General features: G+C 34.8%; 1 protein-coding gene across 1 annotated transcript in view; it reads left to right on the top strand.

Moving 5' to 3' along the window:
* LOC140231946 (uncharacterized) overlaps window positions 1-24,532 on the top strand; it is a 61,425-nt gene that overhangs the window by 8,718 nt on the left and 28,175 nt on the right. The window contains exon 3 of the mRNA XM_072312096.1: window positions 22,288-22,389. Within this exon, the coding sequence (XP_072168197.1) occupies window positions 22,288-22,389 (102 nt within the window). The remainder of the gene's footprint in view (window positions 1-22,287; window positions 22,390-24,532) is intronic.

Genomic DNA, 24,532 nt, shown 5'->3' with positions numbered 1-24,532 from the left:
AAATTGAGTCCTGATGAAATCCAATTCCGTTGCATTATTCCGTTACCATGAAAGCGCATTTACCACATAGTATAATGAATGGAGTTTAAAAGATAAAATTGCATTGTTAAGCGTGTCATGCGCCTTGCTGAAATCTTAAAAAAAAATAGCAATCATTGAATTAAATTAGCAATATCTGTAGATTACGAGACACTCGAATACTTGTCAAATTGTTATGGTATTTGTGTAACTTTGATGTTTTTTAATCGCAGAATTTGTCAAATAAGATTCACACGGATGATTCTTCGTTCTAATTGATTTCATAACTAATTTTGTTATCCATGGATTTTTAAGGTTTTCTGGAAGCAGACTTTACTTTTACAAATATATATTTTTTAATAATAAATCTTCAGTTTATGATTACATTTTTCATAAGGAATATTTATAAGAATACTACAGAGTGAGTGCAAGAGACAAAGCGAAGCGTTCGTTGTTTTAATAAAACGACTGGAGTATTTTTCAAGTACTCAATGATCACCGATAGTTCAACGATAATATCGCGGGAAGTGTCGCGTGATCGCTCGCGCCCGCTATTGACAGAGCTCGGTTTTTTTTTTTTGTTGTTTTTTTTTCCGATAATGGCAAGAATTTCACTTGCCGAAAACGACAAGTGATCCTGACTGTTCGTATCATTCTGACTGAGTACACCACCCTAAGCTTCTACAGATGGAATATTCCTCTCAGGGTTTTTTTTTTTTTCCTTGAATAGCATATCAGTGTATTAATTTCTGTTTGCTCTTTATCTGTGCACGGACAAGCTGAAGAACAGCCCTTGCTGAAGCTTGTACCGTTCTGAAATAAAATGAATATTCTTTGCGATACTTTAAAATGTCGGGTTGTTTCGAGAGAGATATGTTCTTCTTGTCAACAATAAACATTGGAAGGTGGTCGGACACTTCGAACACATTAACTCTCCAATGATATATATTATGTATGATTTGAGTCGTAACACTTTTGTGAGTTTTTGTTTCATACCTGTCATATATGCCAGGTATCACATGTTTTATATTGCCAAAGGATATAAATTGTAAATGACATTTCAAGAATCAATATTTCAGGTCAGTGAGCTGACGTCATCATATCGTCGTCTGAAATAAAAAAAAAGGAGTTTAATTTCATGTGCGACGTAACGTTTTTGATATTCATTTGAGCGTATCTCGGTCTTTTTTTGCTCAATATTCTCCCAAATTGTTGTACTTTGGACAAACGTGCCTTCCGAGACAGCTTCAATGTTTTGTTTTGTTTTTTTTTCCATTTGATGACGTCATCATATAAAAAATTGTGACGTGTACAAGTGGGGTGATGTTTTTGTGCCATTCATGCATTGACTTGACAACGTTCTGGAAGCTGTATCTCAGTTGATTTTGCAATATTTCCTCTGAAAGTTGAATATGTTGTAGCTGAGACAATAATCTTTAGTGATCTTGTATTCTATTTTTTTTTTAATGTGCTGATAAGGGTGAATGTTTTTGAAGTCTAAAAGTGAAATTGCTATTGGAATCCGGAAGAAGTGATTCTTGATTTACCTTTCAAATATTAGATTACGTTCTACATGCGCTGAGGTTGTAGACATAATTATGGAGACATGGTTAAGAACTCGGCCTCTGACGCTAGAGACCTAAGTTCGGACACGTGCAGGTTCGAACCCGACAAGATAAGATCATTTTTCTTTCTTTTTTTTCAGTTGAGCTAATCTCCTCTTTCGTTTATGTTGAAACCATAATGTCAAATAAATACCCCCACACGCACATGCACGCAACTTCCCTTTGGTTTGTAAAGAAGGTTTTATTGCTCCGACGTCTGTAAAATTTTGTAGGCTTGTAGAGCTTGCTCAATTGAATATATTATATGATAACGGCAAGGTTATACATAGACATCTTGGTTTTGCAAATGACTGCCAGAGTTCATATTTGAAAAGGCAAATTTTAAAGTCAAGATGACCTTTAAAACACTTTAATGTCATTTTTTATTTATCTTTTGTTAAAGAACTTTCCCTTACTCGTTTAAATGAGAGTCGAAATTGAGAAATATAAGGGTTGTGACTATACATGTATTTTTAAATTTTATAACAGCAAACTTTTGATTTCAAACTGTCCCCTTTTAAGGGGTAACGATTACTGGCGACCGATATCTAACAATCTAATCACCACCCCTGCGTATCACCTAAGTCGTCTTAAAGAGGAGAGTTGCATATCTCGGGTGGTTTTTTTTTTTATTTGTTTTTGCTTTGTATACGCTTATCTGTATTCCTTCGAGGTAGGCCATTCAATACATTGAAGTTGCACAGTTATTAATGTCAGGGAAAATAACCTTAAGCACTCGAATATTTGTTTATTTATTTATTTATTTGTTCATGTATTTATTTGTTTATTTATGAATTTATTCAGACTTATTTCAACAGGGTAGCCCCATCAGTAGTAGGTACTGTTCTTCCCGGGGGCCCTCACATACAATCATAGCAGATGACAAAACAATGACATTTACAGTAAGTGCAACATACGTGGACAGGTACAGTTCTTCCACTGAACCCCATACATACAATCACACAATAACCATACACTGACATTTATAAACATACTAATAAAACAAACGATAATACCATGGTGGGTCTACGTATCTAACCAAAAACATTAACAAGAAACTTTTGAACTAAAAATTATGTCACTGAATGTGATCAGTACCTCACCTAAAACTAAAGAAGCCAACTAATTCTAATCCGCAACATCTGTGCAAGTTTCTTCTTGAAAACTTTCTACCTTTGAATATCATTCACTCCCAGGTTATGATTTTAGAGAAAATACGTTGTTGTTTTTTTTAGAGAAAAAAGTTAATAAGAGGCCTAATGAGTGGTGGAGGTGTTGCACTGTACATATCGCGTACTTTTGAATGCATTGTTCATAGTGATATTTCGAAAATGTATAGTATTGTTGAATCACTTTTTTTTTCGAAATTTACATCCCAGGAATTAGGAATATTGTAGTAGGCATTATGTACAGACCTCCCAACTCCAATATCAAGGATTTTTTAACTTACCTTTCAGATTTGGTAAAATCCCCAGTTTTCAAAAACAAGGATTGTTTCTTCCTTGGCGACTTCAATATTGTTATAGGTTACCGTGGATTTCAAAATCAATTCTTCGTTCGATCAACAGGAAAAAATCGATTGTATTATAGATACAAACTGGAAAAAATGAGCGATCAAAACATAAATACACTTCATATAAAAATACTCTATGATTTTACGTTCTGAAAAAGAAAATATTATTTTAGGCAATTGCAAAGATACGACTTTAATATGGAAAATACTTGGAATGTTTTAAAGCAAGCTATGAATGTTTTGAGTAAGAATTCAGCTATTAATAAGTTGAATGATGAAACCATCAGTGACTCTGTTCACATTGCAAATAGATATTTTCAATTCTTATTTTTTCAAAGGTATGTGAAAATTACGCCCCAAAAATCCCTGTGTCAGAGCATCATTTTACTGAATATTCAGGTCAGCGCAATTCCAATTCTGTTTACTTTACTCCAACTAATAGACATGAGATTATTAATATTGTATCTTTTTTAAGAACAAGAGGAGTTCTGGTTATGATGATATAGATAATTTTATTCTTAAAGGTGTTATATCTCCAGTTGCTGATCCACTTGTGCATATTTTTAATTTGTCAATTTCTATCGGTGCTAGTGTTTCCTGATAAGATGAAACTGGCCAAAGTAATTCCATGATTTAAGAAGGGTGACAAATCTGAAGTCAGTAATTATCGTCCAATTTCACTATTATCATCGTTGTCCAAAGTTATAGAGAAACTCATTTATAAGAGAATTATTAAATTTTTGAAGTTGCACAATATTCTTAATAATTCTCAATTTGGTTTTCGAGAGAAGCATAGTACAACTCATGCTCTTCTATATTTTATTTAATAAAGTAGCTCACGCAATTGATAATCACTCTCATTTAATTAGTATTTTCTTGGACTTCTCCAAGGCCTTCGACACAGTTGATCACGATATTCTACTCCAAAAGTTATCACATTACGGAATACGTGGGAAGGCCTTGGAGTGGTTCAAGAGTTACTTAGGAAATAGAAGACAATTTGTTACAATCAAAGACAATTGTTCAGTAATAAGAGAGGCAAATTGTGGTGTTCCACAGGGAAGTTTATTAGGGCCACTACTTATTGTTTACATTATTTTTTTTTTTTTTTTGGTCAGGCATCTGAAGTACTTTCCTTCATCCATTTTGCTGACGAGACCAATGTATTTTTTTTTTTTTGCCCACAGTGATGTTATTTTTTTTTTTGTTCAAAAAGTCAATACTGAATTACAAAAAGTGAATGATTGGGTAAGAGCCAATAAATCATCGTTGAATGCTAAAAAAAAAAAAAAACCCGAAATATATGATTTTCAGTAATACTGTTGACACTTTGAGAACAGCTGTAGTTTTGGATGATTTTCATTTAGAAAGAGTTCCACATTTTAAATTCCTTGGAATTATTGTTGACGACAAACTTTCCTGGAAGTTACATATTGATTATATATCCAACACAATCTCGCGTAATATAGGCATTATGAATAGAATGAAATTGTATATCCCACAAAAATCATTACGGTACTTATGTTATATTCGTCATTGATATTGCCTTATCTTAATTATGATGTTTTAGTCTGGGGCAACACTCATCAGAACCTACTGACTGGATAGGGTGTCCCTTCTACAAAAGAAAGCTCTCCGTGTCATCTGTTATCCTTCCATACCCTCCCACTCAAATTTGTTATTTGCCTCTAATAAGCTGTTAAAGATTAAAGATTTGTTCTTATTCAATTTTGGGCAATTTATGTACATGTACAGCAACAACTCACTCCCGTCCATTTTCGATTCTATGTTTCAAAGAAATCAATCATTCCATGAGTATCCCACTCGACGCTCCAATGAATTTCATGTACCTCTTTTACGAACGATTTTTGCCAAGAACACACTTATTTATACTGGCCTAACTTATTGGAATTTTCTAAATAATGATAAAAAAATGCCCCCCTATATTTATTCAAAAGGAGATTAAAGGTTTTTTTTTATTGCAATTTCATGATCCCACAGAGTAGATTTAGAGTAGATTTGAGTAGATTTGATCTTATTAATATGACTTCTGCATCTATTTCTCTCTATTTTTCTATATTTCCGTATCCTTTTCACGCATCCCATTATTTTTTCGATATAATTCTGTCGAGGATCGCTGGATCTGTTTTGCCTTTCTGTCCGTTGTATCGTCTTCCTGTTATGTTTAGTCTTGTCTCATTCTGTCTTGTTTTTAGTCCCCCTTTATTAGTTTCGTCGTCCCAGTCTCGTTTAATGTTAATTCGCCCGTGTATGTGTATCTTCTTAGTGGGCTTCCAGACTTTTTTTCTGACTTTATTCCCAGCCTTTTTCCCCCTTTTTGCATCAGTTCATTTTCTATTGACATTCTGTACCTGAGGGTCCCACATTTTACAAGCATTGTCTTTTTAGTGGGTCCCTCCATTTTTCGATGTTTTGGGTATTGTTATATCGTCTTTATCACTTCAGTCAGTCAATTTTCATTACAACTTATTTGTTACCCCAAGGTTCCACAATTATATTTTTCTCAATTTACTTTGTTTGGGTTATGCAACCTTATTCTCCAAATTCATGAAATTCTTCCGTTGAGATGTTTTCATTGCAACTGATTGACAAATTGCCCTACATCGACGTAAATAAGCACTGAATTGATCAGTGTTTTAGTTTTAGCCATGATAAAAAAAAAATCATGGGCGTACACACACTCAAGCAGGATTCGAACCCATTTTTGTCATGGCTAAAACTAAAACACTGATCAATTCAGTGCTTATTTTACGTTGATGTAGGGCAATTTGTCAATTAGTTGCAATGAAAACATCTCGACGGAAGAATTTCATGAATTTGAATAACAAAGCAGTACCCGCTGCATGCTATAAGGATTAGAACCAACACTTGCTGTCGGGCGAAAGCTCGGTGGTCTAGTGGAGATGACGCCTGTCCGGTTATCAGGAGGTCGTGGGTTCGAATCCTGCTCGAGTATGTGTACGCCCATGATTTTTTTATCATGGCTAAAACTAAAACACTGATCAATTCAGTGCTTATTTACGTCGATGTAGGGCAATTTGTCAATCAGTTGCAACCTTATTCTCTGTTAACAAAGAAAGTGAAATGTTTATGTTCTTTTCGAAAAATGAAATAAAGTTTGAATTGGAGGAGTTGCTCCATTGTTTACGTCAAGCAAAATCTTGAGTACGGGATTCATAGTGAATTGAACTGTTTGAATGTAGTCACTGAATCACTCTTTGTAGAAATTAAGGTCCCGTATTCTGCGAATACACTTGTAGTAGTAATGTGTAGACCATGTAATTAAAATAATTAAGATTTTTCTGACTACACGTACATACAATCTGTATTACAAATTCAGAAAAGATTGTTACATGATGGGACATTATTATGCATAAGCTACGTACTATGTTACCATTAAATGCCCTGCATGCACTGTACAACACCACTGTATTACCTTACTACAACTACTGTAACCTCATAATGGGGTCGTGCATCTGCCTACCTTTTAAAGAGACTAGTGGTGTTACAGAAGGAGGTTATTCGTCTTTTTACTGGCTCACATTATCGTGCGCATTCACATGATCTATTTCGACGCCTCGGCGTCTTATCTCTGTCTGATTTGGTTTTGTATAAGACTGGAATTTTTATGTATAAGTTAATTCACAATAAACTTCCATCTGTTTTTATGGATTATTTCAAACGTTGTAATGAAAATCACTCAAAAAACACTCGGCATCAATCTAATATGTATCCATTTTGTTTCCGAACAACTCGTGGCCAAAAACAATCGATAAGGTTTCATGGATCTAATATTTGGAATTCCGGAAAATCTTAAAAAGCTGCCTCTGCACAATTTAAAGAAAAAAATTCGATATGCTCTTGCCTTCTCCTCATTTTAGTCAGAATAGGAAATTTGAATTACATTTGTTTAATTATGTATTTTACATGTGCTGCAATCGGTAATGCTTTCTCGTACTATTAACACGTATATTTTGTAGTCTCGTTCTATACCTCGTTTTGTTTTGTTTGCTTTGCTTCATGTGGTGTTATTTGTTTTGTCCTCTGTCTTAGTATGTTTTATTCTCTCCATGTTCCCTTGATGTTATCGGTAATTTTTGTAATTTTTTTATTTTGTGTTTGTTTTAATATGTTTTCTTCTCTCTGTGCTCCTTTTATCATTTTCAATGTTTAAATTGCAATATGTGTATGATTGTTTTCAAGGGTACATTCTTTTTTAACAAGCCTTTGGCTTTCTCAGAACTGTACCTGCTACATTCTGTAAACATTTTATATCCAAACGATTTGTATTACTGAATAAATGTGTGAACTGAATTGAATTAAATGTTGACCTTTAAAGCTAAGTTTCAAACGTCAAATACTGCTCATTCTTTTCTTCATAATCATTACAATGTCTACATCTTTTTTACCTGTGTAACAAAACCAACTCAATGGAAGCAATCATTCAACAACTCTAATTGAATATATATGTGCATATATATATATATATATATATATATGAATATCAACCCTTTATCCGTTTCTGGTATTGTCTCATCAGACTTATCAGTTCATTATCCCATCTTTACTGAGATTCCGCAATAAATCATTAAATCACTTTTAATAGCCCTGTGGTAACCTATCGAAACATAACACCTGACAATATAGTCAGGTAGCAAGACGATCTAGTGGAGTGGACTGGTCCAGTGTGTACACAATACTGCAATGACTTTCTTGTTGGATAAGCACATTCCTGTAGTTAGGAAAAAAATATCTATAACTGCAAAAGATCCTTTCAACTCTACAGATGTTTGTAACCTGATGCGATCAATAACTCTCTAGACTGATTTGCATTCTGTTCATGTTGTTGAAACTATTAGCACTCAAGCAAGGTCCCCGGGCGCGGGGGGGGGGGTGGGGCTGGTACCTTTAGTAAACCTTTCTTTTTGTCTTTTTCTTTTATGCTTCCTAGCAATATAAGATTGATTTTCATTGCTCGAACAATGCGATCACGTTTAAGCTTTTAATGAATACATTTCAGACGAATGGCGAAGTAAAAGAGGCTCGAATAGTTTTCGTAAATTATGATCATAGTCCTTCGTAGTGATTTTTTTTTATTTTTGTAGAAATTTGATTTAAAATGCTCTATAAACGCGACTTTCATCCTCTGTTTTAGAAAAAGTCATTTTTACCCTTTGTACCCCCCCCCCCCCACCCTCCCCCGCTCGGTCGCTTCGCTCTCTCGCCGAGGATCTCACACCGTCACATAAAATGTACCTCCGTATGTTGTAATCATAGTCCTTCGCACTATTTTTTTTTACTATGTTTAATTCCCTATAGAAATTTGCTTTTAAATGCTGTATAAACGCGACTTTTTCTTTGTTTGTACAAAAATTCCCTACCGTCAGAGGGGAGATACCCCAAAAGTCCCTGCCGTCAGAGGGGGGATACACCCTCCCCCACTCGGTTGCTTCGCTCCCTCACCGAGGATCTCACACCGTCACAATGTACCTCGCGTATGTTATAATCATTATCCTTCGCACTGATTTTTTTTTCACTCTGTTTAATTCCCTAGAAATTTGCTTTTAAATGCTCAATAAACGCGACTTTTGTACTCTTACCCTTGTACTTTTTTTTTTTTTTACAAAAGGCCCTACCGTCTGAGGGGGGATGCCACCCTCCCACCCCCCCCCCCCCCGCTCATTGACATTAATGTGCCCCTGTCGAGATTTTGCCCCCCAAAACCAGAATTGTTCCGGCTTGCTTGCACTCAGGAATCTCATTATAACTATGTGCAGAAATGTCCTTACCCCAACATTATACGCTGTGAAAAAGTAAATACTTCATCAACCAGAATATTTCTGTTTAAACGTGATATTCAAAATAATTGGAAAATTATCAATACAGCCATCAAGAAAAACAACGATAATCCCCGCATTACTACAATTCAACATGATAATTCAGTAATTACTGACCCCGCATAAATAGGGAATATTTTCAATCAGTATTTTTCGCAGATATACAACTATCTTGCCCAAAATATTGCCCAGAATCATAAGTAAGATTATTTTCATTTCTTTTTTTACAAACTCAAGCTCCTTTTTTCTCCTTTACATAGAAACGAACTATAATAGATACAATTTAGAACAACCCCCCCCCCCAAAAAAAAAAAAAAAAAATCAGGGAGTAAATATATACACATATACGTTTGTTCCAGATTCCTATAGAGAAACCCCTTATAAGGATGGAAATAGGTTATACTTTAACATGTGTTATGTATGCAAACAGGCATAGTGATGTAGGACAGATTTGTCAAACATTAAAGTGAATCCTCTGACCAAGGCTAATTTTCAAGATTTCAGTTTTTTTTAATGCATTGCAATTCATTTTGCTAACACTACCAAATGCAAATTTGATATCATCAATATCATTCAGAAAATGAAAAGACTTCCTTATGTCCCCCTCCCTATTTGTATCCATGCGGATAAGCGCAAGCAAACAAGGACATGGTGTTATACAGTGTACACAGTAGTGTACACTGTACAGGCTGGAATGGCACGATAAGTTGCTTGTGCAGTAGTGGGGCATGGCATAAAGAAGTCTTCCTCAGAAGGAAAATACTTGGGCTTAGTGGTAACACATACTGAAAAGGTGAGGATGGGGGTGGGGTTCAGGGTGGAAAAAAAAGGAGCTGGACATAACGGTAGTGATCATGCTTTTTTATGTGAATGGGTTTTATTGTTGATCCGCTGGTACATGTGTTCAATTGGTCCTTTCATATGGTGTTGTGTCCGAGGCTGTGAAAGTGTCCAAGTTCCAGTCGGTGGGAGAGAGGAAAGGGAAGATGTTTGCTATCAAATTTACATGCAAATATCCCTTCTAACTTCTATTTCAAAATTGTTAGAAAAAGTAAAAAAACAAAACAAAAAAAAAACCAGTTGTTTACTCTTTTGAAAATTTTTGGACATTGATAAAATGATTTCTGATTATCAGTTTGGTTTTCGGCAAAAACACAATTCATCTCATGCGGTCATTACCTTCTGTGATTAAGTCTCAAGAGCCATTGATAAATTAATTGTTATCAATTATTCCAATTGATGAATTATTCCACTTACTAATCGCAAAAAAAAATCTGCTTTTATCAATAGTCACACATCCATTTTGCAAATGTCAAATGTGGTGTACCTCAAAGAAGCTTGCGTGGACCCCTTTTATTAGGTGATCTGTGAAAGCTCACGGATCACCTGTTTCTGTACAAATTCTTTTTTTATTTTTTTTTTGTTTCTTTCGTATAAATCTTGTATATCGCGTTTCTTTTAAAGCTCAATTCAAGCTCTTCGCTTTTGAAATTTCTTATGTCTCATGAGCTCATTTTTTATATGTGATTGCTTAACCGTGACGTCATTATGACGTAATTTCTAAAAGCACATTATTGCCTCTATCTCCATTTCTAAACTTTTTTTGCAATGAAAATTAGCAGATGCATATTTCATGCAATGATCTACTTCCTTGATATAGGCAATTGTCCTGTCGCGCACGTACGTGCGCGTCAAAATTTAAAAATGTGCCAATCGAGCAAGAAATCATTTGGATACGTTTCAGACCATTTTGAGCATTATAAAAAATTTTCTCGCGCACTTCTACGCGCCCGTCATTTGCGCGCATGTGCGCGTCCGTAAGGCAAAAAATGAATTTTCTGCATGGAATCAGTTTCTAATTCCATCGAGCACATTTTTTAAAACCAAATTTCAAATCTATTAGACTTGATATGACGTCATAAAACCTGTCAAAGTTTTCGTGCGTGCGGCAACATGGTCAAAGGCGATATACAATGAAAATGTGCGGAAAAATGCATACGACTATCTTATAATTCGTTGTAGCTCGTTAGGATGACCCTACATTTTTTGTACATATTCTGAAAGCTGACGAGGGATAGACATCAGCTAAAGGGACTTTAAGGCTAGCAAAACGATTTAAATTAAGATATCAAATTTGTGCATGAAATGAGGAAAATGAAATTTCATAATGACTTCATCAGATTTCAAATTCATTTAAGCGTATCTATCTTATCTTTCACCAATTGCTGCCCAAATTTCAGTGTGTTGTAGCTTATTGAATTTTTTATCGAAATTGTAATTACTATTTTTCAATGTCATGTCACTACGACATTATGGTGAAAAAAAAAAAGAATCGATTGAATTACCTTTGTAAAATTTGACCATTTTACATGTTATCTCTATGGTAGCCCAATTTCCTTTCTCGAAATTGACATGACCGTGTTAATCTAGCTCACTTATCCTTAAATTTCTCATAAATTTTCATACGCTGTACCTTACCTAATGGATGTTTATGATAATTACATTTATATTTGAGTGGATGTGTAAATCATGTCTTGAAATTGGTTGAAATTGTAAATTAGGCTTCGATTTACGGAGATTTGTGCAGTTCGTATCGTGTATAGTTATAGGCATAACCTGTTACCAATCGTCTGTAAGATATCACGTTGTAATGATATTTTTGCATATAATTATATTGTGATAAATTATTATGAAGAGTATGTTAAAAAAAAATCAAGTCTGTCCGTGCCAAAGTTGAAATTCCGTGTCTCAGTCAATGCCGTTATACAGTGCAAATGTGGGGGAAATGCTTATTTTTTATCCGTCTCGTGGAATGGACGATGACCCCCATATTATTTTTGTGTCATATTCTGAAAGCTGACGAATGGTAGATTTCAGCTATTGCGTCTACAAGTCTTGCAAAATATTTCAAAGTTATCAATATTCCTGCGTGAAATTAAAAATATGAAATTTCTTGACGTCATCAGATTTCAAATTTATTCGAACGTATCCTTGATCAGTTTGTACACACATTTTAATCTGTTGTAGCTTTTTAGATTCTCAATCAAAATTGTTCTACAATTTTTCAATGTGATGACGTCTTCATGGTGCAAAATCGATTGAAGTTGTCCCTTGTCAAATTTGACCATTTTACGTTTTGTCATTATGGCATTTTTTTTTTTTTTTGCGAAATGCAAATGACATGACTTTACTAAATGAGCAGTAGTTCACTTATCCCTGATTGAATTTCTTCCAGATTTCGACTTTCTGTAGCTGGCACTTTGGGCTATCGTCACGTGGCCATTGTTTTTTAGTTGAATGTTGCAATCATTTCTAAGAATGTGGTTCAATTTGAAACTCAGACTTCACTTTACAGAGATTTTGTGCCATACTCAGAGCAGAGCAGATCCTGAAGTTTATCGTCTGCAAGATGCCAAGGTCAAATATCTGTTCTGCGATAAACATATCAGAAATTCCATGGCCAATTGCCCCTATCACAAATTAAATGGATCACCTAATTTGACAGTTATGGCAAATTTCTGAGTTTAGTTTCTTCTTTATATCGATTTGCCAAATTCATCAAGTATTTTAAGTATTCTTTCTTCTTCTTCTTTTGTTATTTGCTGATGATTCTAATGTGTTTCTATCTCACTCTGATCCTGATGCATTGATTGATACTACAAACCCCGAATTGATAAAATTATTTTAATGGATAAGAGCTAACAAGTTGTCTTTGGCAATATTAGGACAAGTTATGTACTTACTTACGAACCATTCTCGTCTTTGTATTTCATTCCATGTTCTTTAAAAACAAAACAGTCCACTCATATCTTACGTGGCAATCCAATGAATTTTACTTGTGTATTGACGAGGACTATTTTTAGTTTTTTTTTACAAGTTATTTTCTTTTTCAGAAATTCGTATTTGAGTTATACACTCGTAAGCCCTAATTTGATTTCAGTTCTCTTTTTCTTATCAAAATCGTTTATCGTCTTTTTAATGCAATCTGTTTTCTATTCCTCGATGAGTTCATGCATTTCGTGAATCGCGTGCTTTGATTTTGACCCTTCAACTCTTCTTCCTTCACACTTTTCCCTGTCCTCTTTAGTCTCTTCCTGTTATTCCTTCCACGCTTATCCTGTTTTTCTCTTTTTTTCACAAGAGAGCTACCTTGTGTTTGTTCGCATGCGTGTTTTTTTTTTTTGTCTCTCTTTCCTCTTTAAGGCAATTTGCATAGTCTCGTTAGTTCAGCAATTAGACATTAAATATTGTTAGAGGTGACTGCAAACTGCAAGCTCTATTGTTAATGGTCCCCTGTATTCCCAATGAATTCTAATTCGGTATTTGTCATAAAAGTCACATTTATCTAATTTTAGTTGACAGTAATTTCCTTGATACAATTTTGTATTGATTTTGTTAGCTTTGTGTATTGAAATTACATCTATTTGTAATTGCAATTTTGTCGGAAATCAAATGATTGAAATGAAATGAAATAGAACAAAATACCTTCCACGCATTCTTATAGACTACTATCAGATTATAGGCCTTCCTAGGAGCATATGGGTATGGGTGTCCATTTCTATACTATCACACTGGCAGAAATGTCTACCAATTCGTCGCTGAATCCACGAACCGGCACAACCGGCCAAAATCGAGTAAATTTTCGATTTTGAGATTTTTGCATATTATGATAGTATATACCGAGTTCTACAACCTGACAAATTTTTGAACCTCAATCTCGAGTAATTACGTAATAATAACGACTGTGCCACTTCGTGAAAACTCCGTTTGGTCGGTCTGGATTTTCACGAAGTGGCACTATCGCGTGCGTACACGCCGGATGTCATCACAAATCACTTATCTGTCAAACGTCCTCGTACGCGCTCGTCCAAAATGGCTGCGCCCAGATCAGCGGAAACCAGACAGATGAAATCGGTAAAGTTACATATCGCTCTGTATTGACAGTTAAATTATTCGAATTTTTCACCTTATTGAATGTAGATTTGTGAATAAGGAATTAGAATATCCAAAGAGTGTAAATATGTACTCTAACAGGTCACAATGACTTAGTTTGGCTCTGTCCTAGCTTCGTGCGCTACGTTTGCAGTCCCACAGCTATTATTCGGTGTAAGTGAAGGATAGGGAAAGCGGTTCGAACTAGAGTCAAATGAACTCGTCTCACATTTGCATCGAATCTGTAACGCACTAAACGGTAATATATTGTACAATTTTATTGTTGCCTGTAATACGAGCTCAAGTATGTAATGCTACGGCCTACTTCTTCCCAGGTAAATTAGCTCTCTTATTCACTCTGAATCTTCCAGGAATTATCTACAGTTCTTCTAGATCTAATGTAGATAGTTAACTGTGTTACAGTGTTAAATTATTGATAGTGATCTTGAATACCTTTACCTGTCCAGGTTACTGTGATGTTATTTCGCTGACTACCCTTGAAGTCTCAATGGGAAAAAAATGATTTAAAGCTACTTATAAATGCTAAAATCTAAATGAGGAAGGTCCTCCTCCCACAATTGTCTAAATTGAGGGCGAGGTGTTACGAACAACAATAAGGTTTGATAATGTTGTCGTGAATATCATACCAGCAATTTTGATTTGGATAAACAAGCAAAAACGTATTTGTTATGCAACGTTAATGCTCAGCACCTGAATTCATAAATTGTTATATCATGCTATAGGCCTAAATGTAAACATTATAAACATGTACCTGGCAAGTAATTTTGCCTTAGTTTGTGATATTTGCTTGTTATGATTTTCTACAATCTATGGTTCTTTGAAACACAGTGTTTTTTTTTTGTGTGTGTTTTGTGTGTTTTTTTGTTTTTTGTTTTTTGTTTTTGTTTTTTGTTTTTTTTTTTTTTTTGGGGGGGGGGGAGGCATGAATAGTAAAATTAGACCAGAGTGATGTTCTCAAACTTCAGATTCTAATACGCCATATAATGTAGACCTGAAAAGGAGGTGGGGAAGGGGGCAGTGTGATGTTTTGGAAATTTGTGGCTCGTATTGATGATCTTACAGAATTGTAAGTAGTGATGGATTTTCATGTAACTGACATCTTGCATTCATCTTCCATTCCAAACAGATATTGAGGCATTTGTGTGGACAACGCAACAACTTGCAGACTGGACTGAAATGAGTGATGTTCTTCGATGATGGGCTACTTTACACAATTGTACTCCAAACCGCATCCCAGTAGATTTCTACCATCATCACAAGCTTGAACAAGAACAGTAAGTTACATTACTATCTGACAAGGATTTAGACAGACCAGTGTGTAATACTAGTACACAGTGCAGGCATACCACTAATAATTTAACTTTCCACATACCGTACTGAAATGATTGTGTATCTTACTCTTTTTTTTTAATTACAACTGTATTTGTAGTTTTGATGGACGTGAAGCACTGACATAACATGGAATCCGACATTTTGACATCTAATTACCTGCAGTCATGCTGCATTTTGGTATAAAGGCAATGAAGTCTCTCAATCTGATCTTTATAATATGGTACCGGTATATGCATTTCTTCAGTGTCATGTATCTTTCATTACTGTTATAACTGTAGTTGTGTGTGTGTGTTTTTTAATGTTTGCTGTGTTTTGGTTTTATTTTTTTTTGGGGGGGGGGGGAGGGACAATGGAGATGGGAAATGAGCAGCTCTCTGTACTGATATGAGATACCATCAGCTTTGCAAAAGTCAATGGCACATACTGTATGACAAATACTTGGCAAAGACAATGAAAATGAAAGGTCTCAATATACATTTAAAGCTGCACTAATATTAATGTTGTTGTTTGTTTTTTTTTTTTGCTTTGTACATTCAGAAGTCAAATGTTGTAAGAGTCTGAGACTTTTACATGGGGTTAACTATATCACCGATTTTCACTTGTGATGTTCTGCTTTCTTTATTCTTTGTCTTATTCTTTACTTCAGTTCTGCTCCTGATTCTAGTCAACAATGTGTTCATTCACCATTTCGTCTGGCTTAGCATCCTCTCCTTACTGCACTCAAAGGTTACATTGTGCACTGAGCTAAAGGTGAGCAAGATATAAACAGCAATCAGTGCAACACCTATTCATGTAGTATTGGGTTTCATTTTGTCATAGATATTACTCAGAAAATCCAGTGTCAATGGACAATTAGGAGTTATCCTAGTATAGTCTTGTTATGTACGTTATCACATTGATTAAAACGTATAATTCAACAGAATTGCATTAGCACTTTTGAGCAAAACATTACCAAAGTGTTGATATGAAAGGAACATTATATGATTATTTTCTCAGGCAAATCAATATAGTTTTACAGATGAGGAAAATTGATTAAGTAGTATGTTATGACTGTTGTCTCAAATGTCATCATTCCCCTCTGCAATATAGAAGTAACATTGTCGTGAAAAACAATTGTTCATCTTTGCATATAGGGAGAGAATCTGATGACAACTGTCTACTGGATATGTCAAAGTGGAGAAAGCAAAGAGAAACCCGGAACAGCTTCAAATGACTAGGGTGGCTGAGCTGAACATCTGCACCAAAGTCCAAGCCAGGGATCATTATGGAAGGAGAGCATAGCAATATTTCACTACAATCACAAAGTTGCTCCAGACAGCACTCAGCGAACTTTTCACAAATGTGTGTGCGTGATGAATGGGCAGTCAGGTTCTGGCAGAACATTATCTCGATATTCTGCTTAATGTCCTGTTTAATGACTTTGGGTTGTGTGTGTGCAGAAATTGGGGGGGGGGGGGTAGTGGGATTATAAAATATGACATCATTTTAATAATAATAATTATAATGATAACAATAGTAATAATGATACTACTACTACTACTACTAATAATAATAATAATAATGATGATAGTAATAGTGATGATGATAATGATGACATGAATAATAATGATATAAATGATAATAAAAGTAATTATAATAATCAACAGTACTTATATATAGCACATAGAACATTCTGTATTATGTCCCTATGTGATCAAGGATAAAAATGATTACACAAAAACATACAATTGCAATAACAATAATACCTTGTTTCATGTTTAGACTGTAATGAAGGCATTCCCAAGGCAGACTTAGATTAACATTTGTAAATTATTTTAAATTCTGGGGCAGATTCTTCCATATGGTAGAGACATGACAAGCACATATGTATATTGTTGCTTTTTTATTCAGCATAACAAATAAGTCCCTGCCTTTTGAACAAAGGGTTCTCTCTGGTGTGTCTCCTATTCAAAGTAGTTCTCTCAAATAGTTTGTATTCAAAAGTTAACATCAACATTTTGTACTGAATATGAATTTTGACATGAAGCCAGTGCAAGCTTCTTAGAACCAGTGAAATTTGTGTTAATGTTTATATATATTTCGTTTTAAATTTGAACACTACTTTTGCAGCAGAGTTTGGGATAGCTTGTTATCTCTGTATCTGTTTGACTGACAATCCACAAACTAATTAGTGATGAAATCATCATGTCAAATGAAGAAACCATGAACTGAACGTACTGCTATGTGTTTATCAATGGAGTCTCAAATTTCAAATATTGTATGTGAAAGAATCAAGGGGACATTATGGGACATTAATCCTATGTACTGTATCTTACACTGTCACTTTATTCACTGGCATTACTCGTGATAACCATCAATCCATGGGTCTCTCCATACACCTTTGTCACAATGATGCCATCCTCAATTTCCACTGTAATATGCTTCCATTTTCTTTGGCTTAACAGTGCTTTTCAAAGCAAAAATTATATAAGTATCAAAATCCATATAAAATGTATTTTCTTTTACTTTGTTTATGAAGCAGCTCACCTATCATACTATTCATTTTGTCTCCTTTAGCCAGGCCGCCATTAGGCCAACCCCGTTAACGATTCCCAGTATTTTTTAATCATGCCTACCCCAGCACCAGGGACACCCACAGCAGACATAAACTAAAGTCAGGACCAAGCTTCAAGTCAAGTTGTGCGAGTTAGAAAGGTATTAGGAGACTGCAAGAGGGTTATAAGCAATTGGATGCTTACATTTCCTCTGCTTGCTCTCTCTCTCTGCAACTCGAGAATGAATAATAAACTCTGACAGAAAATGTTTTATTGGATGATACGTGTACTGCAGTACACAGCCATATTCTTGCAGTCTGTGTCCACATGAGGACTTATAGCATGGCCATCATTATCTATGTCTTTTTATATTGAATATTGTTGTAGATTTCATTTTTCAAAGAAAAAATGAAGAAATGTAGGTCTGATATGTTAACAGTCTACTTGTAAACAGGTACAGTGCCAGAAAAAAAAAACAAAAAACAAAAAAAAACAGTCACCTTGTTTCATGGTGTCAATATTATTTACAGAAATATGTGCAGAAAATTATATACAGAAATATTTGTGACGTAAAGAACCACAGAAATATAAAAACATGAAAAATGTGATTGCGTTAACGAATCTGAATGTGGAAAGTGTGATACTCGAAGAGATATCAAAACTGATAATTTCCACGTAAATCTATAGTAAAAATATCAGGTAGAAATTCATCTCTATTTTTTTAAAAGAACATTACTTGTGTAGATAACTCTGTAAAGTGTTTAACAATATCTTTGTACTGTTTGAAGAAATGTTTGCTTTGAAGAGGTTGGACTTTATTTCTCCACTTAGAATCAATCATACTTAAACAACAGTAAAGTTTAAGAAGTAAAACTTATCATTAATTCGTGTATAGGGAATATCCAGTAACTGATTTTGGAGTAAGAAACGAGATTGATATTATGCCGATTTGGAATGAACATTAAATTTCTTTCTGCCAGAGAGCTGAAAGCTGCGAGAACAATACATTTTATAATCGGTTCCGAAGAAGTAGAGATAACTAGTATTTAGTTTGATGATAAGAAAAAAAGATTCCTTCATTTTTTGGTCAGAAATGGATATAAGAAATACTAAGCAATATTTTATTCTATGAAGGTAAAGCAATATTGTGTAAAGGTACAATGTAATGTATTTCTATTTCATTGTGATATGGGTTCCTCGAAATTGTCTTGTTCATTAGAACATATATGTCAATAACGTTAAGATTTTTTTCATTACGGGAAATATAGTTACTTTAAATTATGATTGAATGAACTACTGTCTATCCTGGAGGTAATATGAAATCTCATTTTAACAGCTTCTTATTTAACAGCAGTTTTGCTTATTATATTTGTTGTTACGAAATACCATATATAGTAATGCATTTTGAATTTGGCTGAAAATGAAATGTGGAAATCCATTTAATGAAATGTACAACGTATGATACTTGGAAACAATACAATATGATTATAGTAATGAATATATATTCAAACAATTATTTTTCCTAGATTTCTTTTTTTTTTCAGTTCTGCCCGAATTAAATGTTGAATATAATCTAATAAAGATAAATTTCATTTGTTAAAAAGGAATGTGTATTTCTTCCTTTAATGAATGATTAAATATAATACAGGACTTGAGAGTGTTTGAAAATGTCATTATTTCTCGAAGAAGACAAGACTTAGTGTAGAGGATGATGATGAAGATGATGAAGATTGAGAGAGAAGGAGTGATGGAGAGAGGAGTACGAGAAATTTGTGTGAATTCTTATTTGGTATTAATGTACGTCTGCATACCTATCTAAAATGAGTCGGGAATTTGTTCATTTTCGTGAACAAGGAAGTGCATGAAAAACAAAATATAAAAGGCTGCCTTTCTGTTTAAATGAATATTGAGAATACGTAATGAAAAATGCAAAAAAAAAAGAAGAAGTAAAGATCTAAACATGAAGCTCCATAAATAAGAACAACTAATCTACAATACTTTTATCCACGGATATTAGATTTACAATACCAAGAGCGCAGTGCTTTACGATTACTAGAAGAGCTAACTGTAATTTAAACTTTTCTTAGTGAAATAACCTTAACCAGAAATAAATTTGAAAGCCATGTGCCGTTTCGTGAATTTATTGGGTGCTGTTCGTTATTCCGAAGGTTCCTTATTCCGAAGGTTCGTTAACCCGAAACACACAGTATACCTAGACGTTTGTTAATCCGAAAATGAAATAGGGTTCGATAATCCGAACATTTGGGGCATTATTCCGAAGGTTCGTTAATCCGAAAATGAAATAGGGTTCGCTATTCCGAAGGCTCGTTTATCCGAAAATGAAATAGGGTTCGTTATTCCGAAGATTTTAATCCGAAATGATAGGGTATAGGGTCGGTAACGAACCTTCGGAATAACGAGTTTTGTTTCATTTTCGGAATAACGAACCTTCGGAATAACGAACCTTATTTCATTTTCGAATTAATGAACCTTCGGAATAACGAACCTTCGGAATAACGAGCTGTAACTAATTTATTTTGCGGAGAATCCTGAACGCTATGTGCGACACAAGAGCAGTGTGCCGGTTCGTGGATTTATTTTGCGGAGAATCCTGAACGCCATGTGCGACACTAAGCGCTGTGTGCCGGTTCGTGGATTTATTTTGCGGAGAATCCTGAACGCTATGTGCGACACTAAGCGCTGTGTGCCGGTTCGTGGATTTATTTTGCGGAGAATCCTGAACGCGATATGCGACACTAAGCACTGTGTGCCGGTTCGTGGATTTTTTTGGACCTAGTCTGGAGTTTTCACAAAACGACACACAACTTTATAGCCTTACTGTGTGCATATTTTACATCACTGGGAGGATTTTTATGTATAGCAAGAAAGAGCAGATTCTTCTCATACGTCACAATGAAATTTATTGAAAATCAATTCCATTAACATATCTTACTAATAGTTTGAAAAAACAGAAATCTTTAAATGCGATTTACTCGAAATGTACTTCGCGCACCGGCGGTGCGCGTGTGCCGGTTCGTGGATTCAGCGACGAAATTATTGTTATACAAAGTGTGACTATACATTTTCAAACGAAGAATGTAAAATCTGACCCAATTCTTTCTGTCGCCAATGGAGCCATCCATGGATTTACCATAAATAATACTGAAAGTATACATTCACTGATGCATTTATACTCAAAGTATTCTCTAACTTTGGGACCCAAGTGTATGGGATTGGCTGTGTGTGTGTGTATGTTTTCCTAGTTTGTGTTTCTATTTGTTTTTTGTTTTTGTTTTTGTGTAGGAGCATGTCAATGAAGTGTACTATCAGTTTCCCATATTCAAGCTGTAATCCTAAGACCTTCCAAATAACTCTAATCAAATCTTCCAGACTCAAATTTCTAATCCCGTGACACACTCTAGATGTTGCAAACAGTGTCTCTGTTGGAACCATCATAAAACATACGAATGACAATGTCTATTAAACAATATACAAATGACAATGTCTATTGTAATTTTCTCATGAAGTATTAGGGTGGAAACAGTAAGAATATGATATCATCTCTGTAACTTTAGTAGCCGGTACACATATTGACAGTAAGAAAAAAATCGTGACATATATAAATCAAGCACCCTCTATCCATTACAGTTTCTTCTCCATTTTCCTCTGAAATTTGCACAACATTGAAGAGGAATTCCAGTCCAGTTAGAAGTTAGTCTGAAAAGAAAAAGTAAAATCTTACGAGTTGGCGTGCAACAGTCAAAATTAATTTGATCAAAATTGGATGAGAATTATGGAGGTTATGAAATTGTGAAGTTTCGCTAATTTCTGCAGAAGTTTTCGTACAGTTTATATAAATATGCCAATGAGTGAGCTGATGATGTCATCACCTCACAAAGAATAAAAAATCAATTGTTTTTGTTAAGTGTCGAACATGATGTTATTCCTGCTTGAATAACTTAAGAATAATGATCACTTAGATATATCAGGATTTAAGACCGGAGCGTAATTGCGTTTGAATAAGAAACCGAAAACTTCAAAATTCATGTACAAATTACAGATGGCAAGTTGTGAGGGATGACATCATCCCTTCATTAATTTTATATTCATATTGACTGTTCAAGAACTGTTTCCTGAAAAAATTAGCGAAACGTCAAAATGTCATAACTGCCTTATTTTTAATCCAATTTTTTGGTCAAATTCTCATTGTTGTGCTGACAAAATATTACTGCTTCTTTTCAGACTAACGTGTAACTGCACAGGAATTCCCCTGTAAGAACATTACGGCTAGAGACCTGGTCTTATCTAATTTGTGTCGAAAATCATGAACCATGATGAGAAATATTCTTTTATGTGCAATAAAGAAGTTGTTATATTATCTATAAAGAATTTAACAAAAATTATCAAACAGTGGCTGGCTTCAAGAAATGCTTCTCTTCCAAAAATAAATGCGTTTTTTTCTTCTTCCCAAATAGCGGGAGACATCCTCGGTGCTATGGCCCAGGCTGTTGAGAGAGCTGCTGTTGTCTTGGTCTGCATGACTCAAAAGTACTCAGAGAGCCACAACGGAAGAACAGGTATGTTTGGGTGTTGGTCTTACAGTAATACATCACGTCCGTCGCTAGTCTTAGTGTCCCTGTCACAGATCATCATGCCATTTTGAGTATGGGCTGGGGGGATGGGCATCCTCCATACTCAGATCTATATGGAGAGTTATAATCACAGTAAATTCTTAGAAATAGGAGGTTATATGAGAGTGTGTGTGTTTAGATAGATAGATAGATGTCCTGATAGATGAATAAGAAGATAGCTAGATAGATGGAGAGAGTGGAGGAAAGATGAAAGTATAAAACAGATAGAAATGTCGACAGATAGGAATTTGAACAACTTTGATTGTAGCTTCTGATACACCACTAAAAGTTTGTCAATATCTCCAACAACTCGATGAATATTCTCTTTATTGCTGCCTAGATCATTAGTATCAACTACCTTGTACTATTTATTTGACAACAGTGTGATAAAACTTTAACCGATAATTTACTATAAAAGAACCTGAATGTTTTAGACGTATATAGCAGCCACACATAAACCTCTGATTCAGAAGAGCCGTGTTGAAATTACACATCGATCCCTCCGACATTTTTGGTTAACCTTGTCTTACTCTCCCTCTAAAAAAAAAAAGTGAAAATCTTCACTCTTGAAGGAGTGAATAACAGAAAGATGTGAGTTTCGAGTGAAATGGGAATGAATTTCGAGTGAAAATTTTCATTTTCACTAATTTTGGAGTGATCTCAGGGATCACTCCAAAATCTTCGAGTGCAACATTCTCAGAGGAATTCAAAATTTGTTAGATGAAAATAGGATTTGGAATGGGTGACACAACACTGACATTGATATGAGCAATAGCTGAATAGTGTACACTTTAGTTGGAGGTAATTTGAAAATGAAAGCACAAATCAGTTTCATTAAATTCAAGATTAGTTTTTAAGTTAGGTTTCAGATTTTACTCTATTTTCAACCCTCTGTACAAAACTTCAACTTTGCACAGGGGACAATTGGTGTGTATGGGAATGCGTGGTTAACACCCAGACAATGGTCCTGAACAATGGAAAGGGTTTGAATGCTCTTTAAAATGTTCATGAGGAATTCCACTATCACAGCTAGTCTTTATTCATCGTGAAATATAGTGTATGCAAGTACATGCAAACATGTGCTTATCTTTTTCATTTGCATGCATTTTACCCTTTACCATGAATTCAGCAACATTCCAAAAGACACAATAATTAAAAATAAAATGGAATTAATAAAGCATTCACGTGCTTTGGAGCAAGAGACCAGAAGCCTAGTCAGCAGAGCTCTGAATAAGTGGTATTTGTGGTATTCACATCTATTGCTCGAGTCATTGTAAGCACACACTCACATACACATTATTTGAATGTGTAAAATTCAATTTTGTACAGAGGGTTCGAGTTTGACGTAAATCTGCAACTTAACTTTAAAATTAATCATGGATTGAAAGAACCTGATTCATGCTCTCATATTCAAATCACCTCCAATTAAATTGTACACTATTCAGCTATTACCCATATCTATGACAGTGTTACCTGATGTAGGGCCTATAGTTTTCCAATTATGAAGGATCAAAAGTAGGAAATGATTTTTGTAACAGCTAGTAGGTGTAGCATGGCAGTGCTTTAGATTGTGGGATAGTTTTTGCTGCCTGTTCTACTGAGCAGATGCTGCCATCATTTGTGAATGCAACAAACTTGTGTTATGAAACACGCTATTTCAGGTCTTGTGAAAGCTGTAATAGTGTCATTTGGGTATTTTCATGATAAACGTGATGAAATCACAACATTCCAAAAGACACAATAATTAAAAATAAAATGGAAAAAGTCATGGGTATTCTAGACATCGATTCTTTGGGCACAATTAATTCAGGTTGGACAAGAACAATTAAGGGAGGTGAATTTCCACAATATACACTGTAAATTGCCGACTAATTAGAAATTATCATTCTATTTTGCCAGAAGTATGAGCAGAAAATGGCACTAAAGCTCAAAGGAAGAGGGTTTCTTTTGGAGATTCTTTTAGAGATAATCTGTTTTTAATCTTGATGGCATAAACTTACAGCAATGCTTGGCCTGGCAGTAAAGTGGCAGAAAAATACAAAGAGTGAAGCCCTTGCAGAGTGAAGACTACATCTTGAGTTTACCTGGC

Source organism: Diadema setosum, chromosome 1 (genome assembly GCF_964275005.1).
Source record: "Diadema setosum chromosome 1, eeDiaSeto1, whole genome shotgun sequence".
Classification (NCBI taxonomy): Eukaryota; Metazoa; Echinodermata; class Echinoidea; order Diadematoida; family Diadematidae; genus Diadema; species Diadema setosum.
Note: the sequence above shows the minus strand (reverse complement) of the source record. Positions and strands in the feature narration are given on the sequence as shown.